The 14,165-nt window shown below is 45.8% G+C and overlaps 1 protein-coding gene and 1 long non-coding RNA gene across 3 annotated transcripts in view; one reads left to right on the forward strand and one right to left on the reverse strand.

Annotated features, from left to right (window-relative positions):
- Positions 1-14,165, reverse strand: part of CFAP57 (cilia and flagella associated protein 57) — an 87,716-nt gene that overhangs the window by 5,323 nt on the left and 68,228 nt on the right. For both annotated transcript variants that reach the window (XM_054497056.2, XM_054497060.1), the window contains exon 22: positions 7,314-7,446. In XM_054497056.2, the coding sequence (XP_054353031.1) occupies positions 7,314-7,446 (133 nt within the window). The remainder of the gene's footprint in view (positions 1-7,313; positions 7,447-14,165) is intronic.
- On the forward strand, positions 955-13,253 carry LOC129041561 (uncharacterized). The gene is made up of 4 exons (XR_008503889.1): positions 955-1,233; positions 2,696-2,762; positions 6,518-6,623; positions 12,929-13,253. It is a non-coding gene; the product is annotated as an uncharacterized LOC129041561 (long non-coding RNA).

Raw genomic sequence — 14,165 nt, forward strand, 5'->3', positions numbered from 1 at the left:
GCTGCTCGGGAGGCTGAGGCAGGAGAATGGCGTGAACCCAGGAGGCGGAGCTTGCAGTGAGCCAAGATTGCGCCACTGCACTCCAGCCTGGGTGACAGAGTGAGACTCCATCTCAAAAAATAAAATTAAAAAAAAGGTTATGATATGGAGAAGTATGTTTCTAAAAGTTGTGGAATTGTTCTCATCTATAAAATGCTCATATCTGATAGTTCAGGATTTCTTGCTTTTTAGGGTTTCACTAAAATTTAAGGTTATTAAGGATAAGAATTATAGTTAATATATAATTCTGTATATGAAATGGGCTAAAAGATGTTATTAGTGAGAAAAAAATAATTTTGTCTAATTTAGAAGTTATTAAAAGTTAATTCAAATTATGGACATGAAAAGTTTTTTTATGGCCGGGCGCAGTGGCTCACGTCTGTAATCCCAGCACTTTGGGAGGCCGAGGTGGGCAGATTACGAAGTCAGGAGATCAAGACCATCCTGGCTAACACGGTGAAACCCTATCTCTACTAAAAATACAAAAAAAAATTAGCCAGGCCTGGTGGCACGTGCCTGTAGTCCCAGCTACCAGGGAGGCTGAGGCAGGAGAATGGTGTCAACCTGGGAGGCGGGGCTTGCAGTGAGCCGAGATTGCACCACTGCACTCCAGCCTGGGTGACAGTGCGAGACTCTGTCTCAAAAAAAAAAAAAAAGAAAGAAAATTTTTTTATAAAACAAGGTAGGGGAGAGAGATGTGAAGAAAGTTATGGATATGAAGATATATTTTTTGGTAAGGAAGGTTATAAAGAGAAGACAGTAAGTTTGTATGAGAAAGAATTTTGTATGATGAATTTTTGTCCTGGAGCAAAATAACTGGTTTTTTTTTTTTTTTTTGAGACAGAGTTTTGCTCTGTCACCCAGGTTGGAGTGCAGCGGTGCAATCTTGGCTCACTGCAAGCTCTGCCTCCCGGGTTCACGCCATTCTCCTGCTTCAGTAGCTGAGTAGCTACCTCCCGGAGTAGCTGGGACTACAGGCGCCTGCCACCACGCCCAGCTAATTTTTTGTATTTTTAGTAGAGACAGGGTTTCACCATGTTAGCCAGGATGGTCTCGATCTCCTGACCTCGTGATCCACCCTCCTTGGCCTCCCAAAGTGCTGGGATTACAGGCATGAGCCACCGCACCTGGCCAAATGACTGGTTCTTTAAAGAAAAATGAAGAATAAAATCTGGGACTGGATGGAAAGCTCAGGTATGTCACACATGGTCTGTGTAAGACACATGTAGTTTTTTTTTGTTTGTTTCTTTGCACATACAGAGAAATTAGAAAGTTTAGATAATAAAATATTCTTTAAAACCTTATAAGGAATTGGAGAAATTTGGATAATTAACACTTTCATAGTTAAAATTCTTAGTCTTGATGAAGGTAAAATAAGAAATATTTTAAACAAATGAATTGGCAGTTTGGCAATTCTTTTTTAATACAGTTAAGCATGAAGCCAGATTTAGTGTGAAGCCAAATCTCACATACATGCCTGTATTGCTTCACACTATGTTTGCTGTTTTGCGTGAATAGTACTGGCACTGGAGTACTTACTAGTAGATCATGTACCTAGAGTGAATTTGATTGCACAGGATGTATGGTGATATTGGTGGACTTAAGGATATTGAATTGTGTATGAAGAATAAAATATTCATCATGTGGTTTTTTGGGCTCTGGGTAACATGGTAGTCTCCAGGGTAGACTGAGTGGGGAAAAGTTGGGGTTGGTTTCCTGTTCGTTTTGCTTCTAATTTTTATTTGTTTGCTGTTTGTTCTCCTTTGTGTTTTGCTTGTGTATGCATATGTATAAAATCATCCATGTTCTTTAGTTTCTAGTGGAAGGGTTTTATAAGTTCTAAACAGAAATAGTACATTATATATTGTTGTTTGGAGAGGTGGATGAAAGTGGAACTGTTTGAGTGGTGTTTGTTTCTAGTGTGAGTCACTTGAATCAATAGTTTGTGTTGGTTTTAGATCTTTTCCTTTAATGAAGAAGAACTGTGATATGGGTACAAAGTTTTAATGTTCAGGAAACATTGGCCTTGTCCTTAAGGAAATTATATTGATTAGAATTTCTCTCAAACTAATTTAAAGTGACATTCACTTGAATTAAGTAGTAATAAAAAAAGTGAGACTTTCTAGTAATTTTTAATCTCAAGTTGTTTATCACTGATGGGCCTTCATGTGTGTACTCGAAAACAAAATATGTTCAGGTTTTTAATACAATTAAGCATGATGACAGATTTAGTATGGAGCCAAATCTCACATACATGCCTGCATTGCTTACATTGCTGCAAATCTCACAAACAACTTATCTATTTTTTGTTTTGTTTCCTGTGCTTTTTGTGTCATTCACCAAATAATTGCCAAATCCAATGTTATGAAGCTTTTCCTCTACGCTTTCTTCTAAGAGTTTTATAGTTTTAGCTCTTCTGTTTAGATCTTTGATTCATTTTGAGTTAATTGTTGTATATGGTGTAAGGTAAGTGTCTACTTTAATTCTTTTGTATGTGTATATCCAGTTTTCCCAACACTACTTGTTGAGAAGACTGTCCTTTCCCTACTAAATGATCTTGGTACCCTTGTTGACAATCACTTGACCATATATTTGAGGGTTTATATCTGGCCTCTATATTCTATTCCATTGGTCTGTACGTCTGTTTTTATGCCAGTATTGTGTCCGGAATTGGTGGGTTCTTGGTCTCACTGACTTCAAGAATGAAGCTGCGGACCCTCGCGGTGAGTGTTACAGCTCTTAAGGGGGTGCGTCTGGAGTTTGTTCCTTCTGAGGTTCGGATGTGTTTGGAGTTTCTTCCTTCTGGTGGGTTCGTGGTCTCGCTGGCTCAGGAGTGAAGCTGCAGACCTTCGCCGTGAGTGTTACAGCTCTTAAGGCGGTGCGTCTGGAGTTGTTCGTTCCTCCCGGTGGGCTTGTGGTCTCGCTGGCTTCAGGAGTGAAGCTGCAGATCTTCACGGTGAGTGTTACAGCTCACAAAAGCAGTGTGGACCCAAAGAGTGAGCAGTAGCAAGATTTATTGCAAGGAGCGAAAGAACAAAGCTTCCACAGTGTGGAAGGGGACCCGAGCGGGTTGCCACTGCTGGCTCAGGCAGCCTGCTTTTATTCTCTTATCTGGCCCCACTCACGTCCTGCTGGTTGGTAGAGCCCAGTGGTCTGTTTTGACAGGGCGCTGATTGGTGCGTTTACAATCCCTGAGCTAGATACAAAGGTTCTCTACGTCCCCATCAGATTAGTTAGATACAGAGTATCGACACAAAGGTTCTCCAAGGCCCCACCAGAGCAGCTAGATACAGAGTGTCGATGGGTGCACTCACAAACCCTGAGCTAGACACAGGGTGCTGATTGGTGTGTTTACAAACCTTGAGCTAGATACAGAGTGCCGATTGGTGCATTTACAATCCCTGAGCTAGACATAGAGGTTCTCCACGTCCCCACCAGAGTAGCTAGATACAGAGTGTCGATTGGTGCATTCACAAACCCTGAGCTAGACACAAATATTCTCCAAGGCCCCACCAGAGTAGCTAGATACAGAGTGTCAATTGGTGCACTCACAAACCCTGAGCTAGACACAGGGTGCTGATTGGTGTGTTTACAAACCTTGAGCTAGAGACAGAGTGCTGATTGGTGTATTTACAATCCCTGAGCTAGACATAAAGGTTCTCCAAGGCCCCACTAGACTCAGGAGCCCAGCTGGCTTCACCCAGTGGATCCTGCACGGGGGCTGCAGGTGGAGCTGCCTGCCAGACCTGCCCCGTGCGCCTGCACTCCTCAGACCTTGGGTGGTTGATGGGACTGGGCGCCCTGGAGCAGGGGGTGGCGCTCGTTGAGGAGGCTTGGGCGGCACAGGAGCCCACGGAGGGGGTGGGAGGCTCAGGCACAGCAGGCTACAGGTCCAGAGCCCTACCCCACGGGAAGGCAGCTAAGGCCCAGCGAGAAATCGAGCGCAGTGCCGGTGGCTGGCACTGCTGGGGGACCCAGTACACCCTCCGCAACCGCTGGCCCGGGTGCTAAGCCCCTCATTGTCCTGGCCGGCAAGGCCGGCCGGCTGCTCCAAGTGCAGGGCCCGCCATGCCCACGCCCACCCGGAACTCCAGCTGGCCCGCAAGCGCCGCATGCAGCCCCGGTTCCCGCTCGTGCCTCTCCCTCCACACCCCCCTGCAAGCTGAGGGAGTGGGCTCCGGCCTTGGCCAGCCCAGAAAGGGGCTCCCACAGTGCAGCGGTGGGCTGAAGGGCTCCTCAAGTGCCGCCAAAGTGGGAACCCAGGCAGAGGAGGCACCGAGAGCGAGCGAGGGCTGTGAGGACTGCCAGCACGGTGTCACCTCTCAGTATCACACTGTTTTGATTGCTATAGCTTTGTTGCAGGTTGTGAAATCAGAAAGCATGAGACCTCCAACCTTGTTGTTCTTTTTCAAGATTGTTTTGGCTATTCAGGGTACCTTGAGAATCCATATGAATTTTGGAATGGATTTTTCTGTTTCTGCAAAAATGTCATTGAGGTTTTTACAGGGATTGCAATGACTTTGCAGATCATTTTGGGCAGTACTGACATCTTAACAACAAGTCTTCCAATCCACCACTTACTGGTATTTAATTTCTTTCAGCAATGTTTTGTAGTGTTCAGTCTTTTGCCTCTTCAGTTAAATTTATTCCCAAGTATTTTATTCTTTTTGATGTAATTGTAAATGCAACTGTTTTCTTAATTTCCGTTTTGGATAGTACATTGTTAGTATATAAAAATTGCAACTTTTTTTGTGTGCATTGATTTTGTATCCTGTAACTGTGATTTTTGATCCTTTGTATAAAAATTTTCCTTAACTCCTTTGGAAGTCTGGAGGATTTTTTTTCCTTATACTCTGGTGTTCTGAAATTTCAAGATGATGGACTTGATGTGGGTCTGTTTTTAGCCACTGTGTTGGATAGTAGGTGGATCTAACAGCTTCTTAAACAGATTTTTTTCTGTTTTCAGCCCTACCTTCACTTCCACCTCCAGAGATATCTGCTCCTGATCATTCCTGAGCCTTTTGTAGCATACATTAGATTTCTTCTAGGTTCACCACTCTGGCTTCTGGGTGGGTGTGGGGGTATGTTGATGAACCACAAGTGACAGGAGTTGATATTTGTTGAAGTAGGGGACTGGGGTCACAGGAATTCATTAGACTTCTCTCTCAAGTTTTGTATATGTCTGGAAATCTCCATGATAGTAATATGAAGAATCTGGCTATATCACATGGCATCCTGAGGAGGTCTCAACTGAGTATTTGTTAGGATACTTGGACATATTTAAAACTTTTTTATATATATTCTTTTGAGACAGTGTCTTGCTCTGTCACCTAGACTGGAGTATAGTGGCGTGATCATGGCTCACAGCAGCCTTGAACCTCTGAGGCTCAGGTGATCAATTTTACTCTAAAATCCTCACACCTCAACCTCCTGAGTAGCTGGGACTACAGGCATGTGCCATCATGCCCGGCTAATTTTTGAATTTTTTGTAGAGATGTGGTTTCACCATGTTGCCCAGGCTAGTCTTGAACTCTGGGCACAAGCGTTCCTCTCGCCTTGGCCTCCCAAAGTGCTGGGATTACAGGTGTGAGCCACGGCGCCCGGCCTGAAACATTTTTTAAGAGAAGTTTTGCAATTGTTCACATCTGTGCTTTATTTTCAAGAGAAGATGGTTTCACCTCTGAGAAGTCAAATATGTCAGGTTTTTTGTTTTTTTGTTTTTTGTTTTTTGAGATGAAGTCTCACTCTGTTGTCCAAGCTGGAGTGTGGTGGCGCGATCTTGGCTCACTGCAACCTCCGCCTCCCAGGTTCAAGTGACTCTCCTGCCTCAGCCTCCCGAGTAGCTGGGACTACAGGCCCGGGCAACCACTCCCAGCTAATTTTTGTATGTTTAGTAGAGACAGGGTTTCACTGTGTTGGCCAGGATGGTCTCGAACTCTTGACCTTGTGATCCACCTGCCTCGGCCTCCCAAAGTGCTGGGATTACAGATGTGAGCCACCGCACCCGGCCCCAAGTATCTCAGTCTTTATGACACACGCTGTGCTCTCACATCAACCCTATAGGCCTGGTATTGCCACTTCAGGTACTACTCAGGGTTTACTCTTGTTTCAACTTCAACCCTAGCCAAAAGTGCACAAGATAACAAAATTATATACATATATATAAAATCTTATATATATATTTAATTTTGTAATTAAATATATATAGTTATATAGTTGAAGACTAACAAGAAGTTGCAAAAATAGTACGAGGTTCCTGTGTACCTTTCAGCCACCTTTCCCCATCATGATCTTGTGTGACCATGGTACAAGAGACAACTGACACTTCAGAGACCCAATCTATAGCTATGGGATGTTTCAGTTCAAGCCTCTAATCTCTATTCCTTAATGTAAACCACCAGAAAACAAAAACTCGAACCATGTTGGCTTAATTTGCCATAGAGATGCCTTAATCCCTTGGTTTTTATTGATTTTCCAGATAAGGAGTGGATACTTCAAAAATGCTTCTTTGGGGCCTGAAAGCGGCATATGTAATTAAAGGCTGTTCATTGTTACTCCACATTCCTTTTGTAAGGATCCATGTGGTAAGTTTCTCAGAGAATTTATTGCCAGGGAAACGTTTGTTTCTCCAGAAAAAAGCTCCCTTTTGCCATACAATGAGCACGATATAAACGATCATATTTCTTTGTTTCTTTTTTTGCCTTGGCCATCAGAAATTCAAAGGAACTTTAGGATATAATTGCAGTAACTGACTCATTTAATATTTATGTAATTATTTCCCCTCTTCCTTTAAATAGCTCCTCATCTTGCTTTTTGTCTTCATTTTAATTGTACAGGTTCACAATCCCTTATTCACTATTCTAAAATGCAAGAAGATCTAAAAACAGAGTGCTTTTTTAAATTCAGGAAGCTTAGTGTGAATATTCATATGTCACTACAGAAATACTAAAGTGTTTGATTTTAGGGCACTGCCCCAGACCCCTCTGGGAATGTTATATAAAGTATTCGCTTTCTAAAATCTGAAAGAGTCTGCATTCTGAACCGTAGCTAACCTCAAGGATGTCAGCCAGGGGACTGTGGACCTGTGTGTGTGTCTGAGTGTGGGAAGGCTCTCATGGATTCCTCAAAGAGCAGGCATGTGCCCCGGACAGGATCCCAGAAGGCCATGTGTAGATGTGACCTGATATAGAAGGAAGCCAAAGGGAGACCTGCCTGCAGCTGCCATCAATCCCTTCGTCCCAGTGCCCATGTCCCCTGGCCACTGGTGATATTACCTGTCTCTGAAACTTCTTGAGGTCGGACTTTCTTGGTCAGTTTCAGAGCTGCTTCAAGGTCATAGACTTGGGACCGAGTGAACTTCAGCTCCCTGCGGAGCTCATTAATTTCCTTGATCAGAGAGACATTTTCCTGCAGAAAAGGGGGAAGAGAGAGGGAGTGTGGATGGATGAGTGGTCAGTGGGCACAGGGCATACCCTCCTGGGCTGAGTGTATGGGGAATGGGCAGGGTTAGTTCTGGATCCAGAACTCTGGATCCTCTACTGGAGCCTGAGCCTTTATTCCAGCCTATTGCTCAGCCTCTTAAGGAACCAGCTAACTTACTTTCAGGTGGACTCAGCACCATTCACATCCACCCATGCTTGTTGCAACATCAACAGCAACAACAATGCTTTTCCACGTACTTTTTATATGAGTTTAAATGCATCATAATAACCCTATGGCTGGGTTGTTATTATAATCACAATTTTATAGAAGAGAAAAGTGAGGCACAGAAAGGTATATGACTTGCTCAATTACACAGCTAGCAAGCGGTAGAGTCAGGATTCCAACCCCAACAGTCTGGCTCCAGAGTTCGTAAGCACTGTGCTATACTTCATTCATTTTTCATTCATTTGCTGAACCCACATTTATAGGCTATCTGGTAAGTCCATAAAATGCAAACAGAAATAGGATATGGTCTGCCCTTAGCAGCATGCTATTTAGTGAGTAAAACAGAAAAGTAAATGGATAATTAACATCTGCGACATCCATTGGAAGCTCACTTCTCTTATTTGTGTTTGACAAATATCCATCCATCCATCCATCCATCCATCCATCCATCCATCCATCCATCCATCCAACCATTCATCTAATAAATGTTTATTGAGTACCTATAATGTAGTCATCCAATATTATGGAGATACTATGTGAATCCTAGAGTATAGAGAGTAAATCTTAGCTTCTACTCTTGAGGAGTTTACAGTTTAGTGGGGGGTGTGGGTACAGTTTAGCATGGTGGCCACCTTGCTGTGATGGAGGAGTGGGCCTAGAGGAAAGACGCTTACTTCTGCCTGAATGACTAGGTTGGATCCCTAGGAATTGACCCATGGGCTGAGGCTTGAAGGAGTCACCAAGGAGAGGGTAAAGGGTGTCCCAGACAACTAGAACAGCAGAAGCAAAGGCACAGAATGTGACACAGCTGATGGGGGTGGGGGAGACCTGCAGCAGTCCTGCATCACTGGAATGCAGAGTGAAAGGAGGGGAGTTGACAGGAGTGAGGATGAAGCTTGCTGGGGGCCAGGTGGTGCAGCCGCTGCACGCTGGGACCAAACAGTCTCTTTCCTCTTTTCCCATACCTCAAATCTCTGCCTTCCATTTCATGCCCAGCACAAGTACCCCAAGGAGGAGCCCCATCCCCAAGGGCCCAAAGAGACTGGCCACTTTGCTCTTAGAGCCCACAGCCACAGTAGTCAGCTTGTCTACAGCAGTACCTCGTGTATGACCATACAAATACATCACCTGACCACCTTGTTAGATGCCCCTCTGACTCATAGGTCTGGAATGGGCCCTGAAATCCTGCACTGGGCTTCCAAGAGATGCTGCTGCTGGTCTGCAGGCCAGACCACACTTTCAGTTGCAAAGCACCTGAGGGTCTACATACCAGAAAAGGCAGTTGCAGGCCAAATCTACATAAAATGGACCTGTGCCAGGAACAAACTGTGCTTCTACTTGGGACATTATCTCACGAGTGGTGGCTACAGAGTCAGAGCCCAGAGAACAGGATGGTCTTAAGCACTGTTCTCCCTGAGCTGTGACAGACGGTCCTCTGCTGTGGGGAGGTACCTGTGGAGCCCAAGAGGGAGCAGGGGTCGGGCTAGAGACACCGCAACGATTTTTTTCCTCCAGAAATGCTTCATCTAAAGCACAGATCTACACCTTTAGACTTCCAGTATATTACTTAATTTCAGTATTCCTTACAATATAATTTGGATGTTTGTCTCCTCGAAATCTCCTGTTGAAAACTGATCCCCAGTGTTGGAGGTGGGGCATAGAGGGAGGTATTTGGGTCATGGGAGCAGATTCCTCATGAAGGGCTTGGTGCTATCCTCGCAGTAATGAGTGAGTGCTTGTTCTAGTCATTCCTGCAAGAACTACTTGTTTTAAAAGAACCTGGCCCCGGCTAGGCACGGTGGCTCACACCTGTAATCCCAGCACTTTGGGAGGCCAAGGCAGGCGGATCACGAGGTCAGGAGGTCAAGACCATCCTGGCTAACATGGTGAAACCCCGTCTACCTAAAATACAAACAATTAGCTGGGCGTGGTGGCGGGCGCCTGTAGTCCGAGCTACTCGGGAGGCTGAGGCAGGAGAATGGCATGAACCCAGGAGGCGGAGCTTACAGCGAGCTGAGATCGTGCCACTGCGCTCCAGCCTGGGCGACAGAGCGGGACTGGCCCCTTCTCCTCTCCTATTCCCTCTTTCGCCATGTGACACACCTGCCCCTCTTGCGCCTTCTATCATGAGTAAAAGCTTCCTGAGGTCTTGACCAGAAGCAATGCTGGTGCCATGCTTCCTGTACAGCCCTCAGAACTGTGAGCCAAATAAACCTCTCTTCTTTATAAATTACCCAGCCTCAAGTGTTCCTTTATAGTAATGAAATTCTCTCTGTCTCGGATGAAATGCCCAGTCCTCATTGTCAACCCCTCGTTCTTCATGCTAGGATTTGTACTTGTGTTTCTGAGTCGGATGTTTTCTCCATTGAATGCTTTACCCTTTTAACCAACCCAGGCCTTGGTGATCGTAGTGTGATGGGTTCCCCAACAGGTTACTTAAGGGTGTATGTTCACTGTCTGACCCCTCGAGGCCAGGCAGTTAGTCAAGGCCATGCTGCCCAGCTGTGGAGCAGGTGTCCCTGAGAATCCAAATATCCTAGAAGATATCTGAAAACCTACTAAGGAAAACAGTCCCATGGCACATACACAGTAGGTGAAGAGCCAGAAAATTAGCTTAAAAGCAGCGTAGAGATGTGAGGCAAAGCAGGTCTCTAGAGCTGTCCTGCTACTGCCCAGGAGTGTCCCACTTGGAAGACCTAAATAAACTCATCTACTCACTAAGCTGGACTTGTCATTCTTTGGTCTCCCCAGTTTGGGAGGGAGGGTGGGGAACATTACAGTTCCAAATTGTCTCATAACAGTGATAGGTTTCCTGCATTTCCTTTCCAGATGCTGCCTGGTAAAACTCTGCTAGATCCTCCCATGGACCTTCTCCTTGCAGACTTTATATAATGACATGATCAATTCAATACATATTTATTGGGTTATGGACCTTTGACCCTGCCTTGCATGTCAGAGGTGCTCAATAAGTATTTGTGAAATGGATGAGAAAATGAATAACTAATGCAGTGGATACCAAACCGAATAAGATGAGATTCTTACTAATAAGGAAGTTACAAACCAAGGGATAAGGGACAGGTGAAAGAGACCAGAACAGAAGGGAAGGTCTTAGAGCCACAGGGGGAAGCTTTCTTGCTTGAGGTCTCTCTCCATTTCTCCTTTCAGTAGGCTTCGCTAAGCTTCACTTCTCCTGATCCTCATTAAATAACTCAATAATAATCATCAGAATAAGCACTAGAAACTGAAAGCACAATTCGAGTTCTCTCACAGTTTGCATCTTTAGTTGCTTCCTCTTTTTGGTCATCTCCATCCATTCTGTCACTGAGTCCTATTGATTTTGTGTCTGAGTTGATTCCGATGTTCATCCTTCCTGCTGGTTTGTCACCAGCTCTCAGTGCTCTCCCTTGTTCTGATGTAAAGGTCCCCCGGCAAGTGGAGCCCTGCCCTGGTTTCTCCCCACCCCCTCCACCCTCTACAGCCCTGTCACTGTGATTGGGATTTCCGGCTCCTGGTACCTGTTGCTGTGAATGCCTGTTCCTGACCCCCCTGCCAACCTCTGACATCTTCATGATGCTCCCTTACCTAAATGGGTCTCCAGAGCTTGATCCTTGTTGGAGTATGATTGAGGCCCATCACTCAGTGCAGCCTGACTCTCTTGTTCTGTTCATTCATTCATTCATTCATTCACTCATTCATTCACTTGTTCGTTTAAGAAAAGTAATCTAAGAACCAGTTCCTGAAAGCTTACACTGGTCACTGTGCCAGACGTGGGAGGTCCCGCTTGGCTCCACTGCAGAGCTGCCATGAGAGGCTGAAGCAGGGGCCCAACCCAGTGTGACAGTGTATCTCCCCAGGGGAGACAGAGGAGAAGAGTGTTCCAGGCCCAGAGCCAGGAGGCGGCAAGCAGAACCTAAGGCAGGAAGAGCTTGATGATAATGATAATAAGAGTAACCACAATTCCAAGGGTTGATTGGATCACTGCAAATGTATCAAACAGCATGCATACAGTCCCTCAGTTCATCCTTACACCAACCTTGTGAGGAAACTGAGGCCATACCTCAGTGGTAGAGCTGGGGTCTGAACCCTGTTGTGCCTCCATCCAGAGTGCCCTGTTCCTCCGTGACTACTGCTTTCCAGGCTCTGCTGTCCCCCCTCACATTTATGTCACCTCCATTCCAATACCTTACATAGTATGATGGCCAAGGACACTTCCAATAAGTATAAGTTGGGCTACCTGCAAAATGTTTTCTGGGATGGCCTGTGTTCTGAGGGGTCCCGAGGTCACATTGAGGTCAACCATTTATGCTTTGGATGGCCTTGTGAATTAAAAATGTGAATTCAATGGGTTTGCTGAGCCTTCTCTTCGTGATCTCTCCCTGATCAGTTTGACCTCCAAAATCCCCTCCAGTCCTCCAAACCCCCACCCAGGTCTACACAGCTGCAGAGGAAATCTGACCGGGGGTCCACCAATGTGCCAAGTCTTGGGGGATGTGAAACTGTTTATGGAAAAAGCTTTCTAAGCAAAGGGGCTCTGCCAAGCTGTCCAGGACTGCCTTTGGCCTTTGGAACTGACTGATGACCCTGGCAGGTCTTTCCGACCTCCGTATTGAGCAGAGAAGAGAAGGGAATGCCTACAGCACCCCCTAATGGCATGGCCTGAGTCGATGCCTTTAGAATATGGCAGTACCTCACAGCCTGGAAAAAGCAGGCAACAGATTTATTCCATGGACTTGGAATCCTTGCATCGGTGACATCTTTCTGGAACCCACAGTTAGTGGGCTCACCATCTGCCTAACTGCACAAATGAGCCATCCTGGAATCCTTCTCCGTTCTTTCAACCTTCCTCCCATGTCTAACCTGACATTTCTATTTGTCATTTCTACTCTGAAATGCCTTTTGACACCACAACTTTCCCCTTTCCAAGTCCTTCTCATCTACCCTTAACATGATAGTCATTTCCTAACGGGTTTTTCTGCCACCTGCCTCTTTCCCCACCAGTCTTCCCACCTTGCCAATGGAGTGTTTTGTCTTTTCAAAACAAAGACACCCCTACCTAAGAAACCTTGGGTGGAGCCTGTTTACAGGACAAACTGTACTTTTTGGCATGGCATGGAGGCCCTTTTCAACATGACCCTCAGCCACCAACCATTTCAGTGGGTTCTTCTCCACTTGGACTCTCTTCTCGTGGACTCTTGGGTCTCCAAGCACCTCACAGGCCTCACTTTTCTCTGCTTTTTCTCAGATTGTTCCCACGGCCTGGAAGTCTCTTCCCTGACTTGTTCCATGATCAACCTCTACTCACCCTTCAAGGCTCAGCTCAAATGCCCCTTGCCCCAGAAACCTTCCACAAGTCATGAAGGCATCACTGAACCCCATTTCCAGGATGAGCCCACAGCACTGCATACAATGAGTTGAGGAGTAATTATTTGTATCTGGTCCAGGTTCCCAATGATGAACTCCTTGAGAATAGAAACACCATCATGTTCATCTTGGAATCCTCAGTGACTGACACAGAGCTTGCTGTACAAGAAGCCCTCAAAAAATGTGTACTGAATGAATAAAATGCATGTCCTAGATGTTTGTATCTCATAGCAACTCTTATTTTCATATCTGCCAGTGTGCTGAGGAATGGAGTGGGGAGGCTGAGCTCCTGTCTGAATATACAAATGAGATGGTGACCTCATTTTCTGTTATTTTCTAATGAGTTACTCTTAGATGCCATGTTTGCCGCGGCCTTCCTCAGCCTTTTTGGATTGAAGTGCCAGGGCCATGGCAACTGATGATGAGGTCCAGCTAGTTCCTAACCAGCACACACCAAGGCCACCAACTGAGGGTCTGGAATCAGTTGCGCCATCCACCCTCCACCCTCCACCCCTGCCACCTGCAGTCCACAGGCACCCGTGGCCTATCCTGTGATGGGCTTCTAGACTTTCCCACTGGATTTCTACCTTGGTTCTTGGATAGGTCCTTTGCTTGGATGAAGAGGATGGAAATTGCCTTTTTTTTTTTTTTTTGAGACGAAGTCTTGCTCTGTTGCCCAGGCTGGAGTGCAGTGGTGCGATCTCGGCTCACTGCAAGCTCTGCCTCCCACGTTCATGCCATTCTCCTGCCTCAGCCTCCAGAGTAGCTGGGACTACAGGTGCCCACCACACGCCCGGCTAATTTTTTGTATTTTTAGTAGATACGGGGTTTCACCATGTTAGCCAGGATGATCTTGATTTCCTGACCTCGCGATCCACCTGCCTTGGCCTCCCAAAGTGCTGGGATTACTGGTATGAGCCACCGCGCCCGGCTGGAAATTGCCTTTATTTTGAGCACTTATTCTGTACCAGGCCAGTGCCTAGTGCCTCATATGGTTGTCCCATTCAATCTTGCAGGAACCCCCCACTCTTAGGTTGGTGTTTTCTTCCCTGTTTTACATATAGGCAAGGTGGCTCCTTGAGTTAAGGAATTTACCCAAGGTCTCCTGGCAGAGGAGT

Source organism: Pongo pygmaeus, chromosome 1, assembly GCF_028885625.2.
Source record: "Pongo pygmaeus isolate AG05252 chromosome 1, NHGRI_mPonPyg2-v2.0_pri, whole genome shotgun sequence".
In the NCBI taxonomy this organism is placed as follows: Eukaryota; Metazoa; Chordata; class Mammalia; order Primates; family Hominidae; genus Pongo; species Pongo pygmaeus.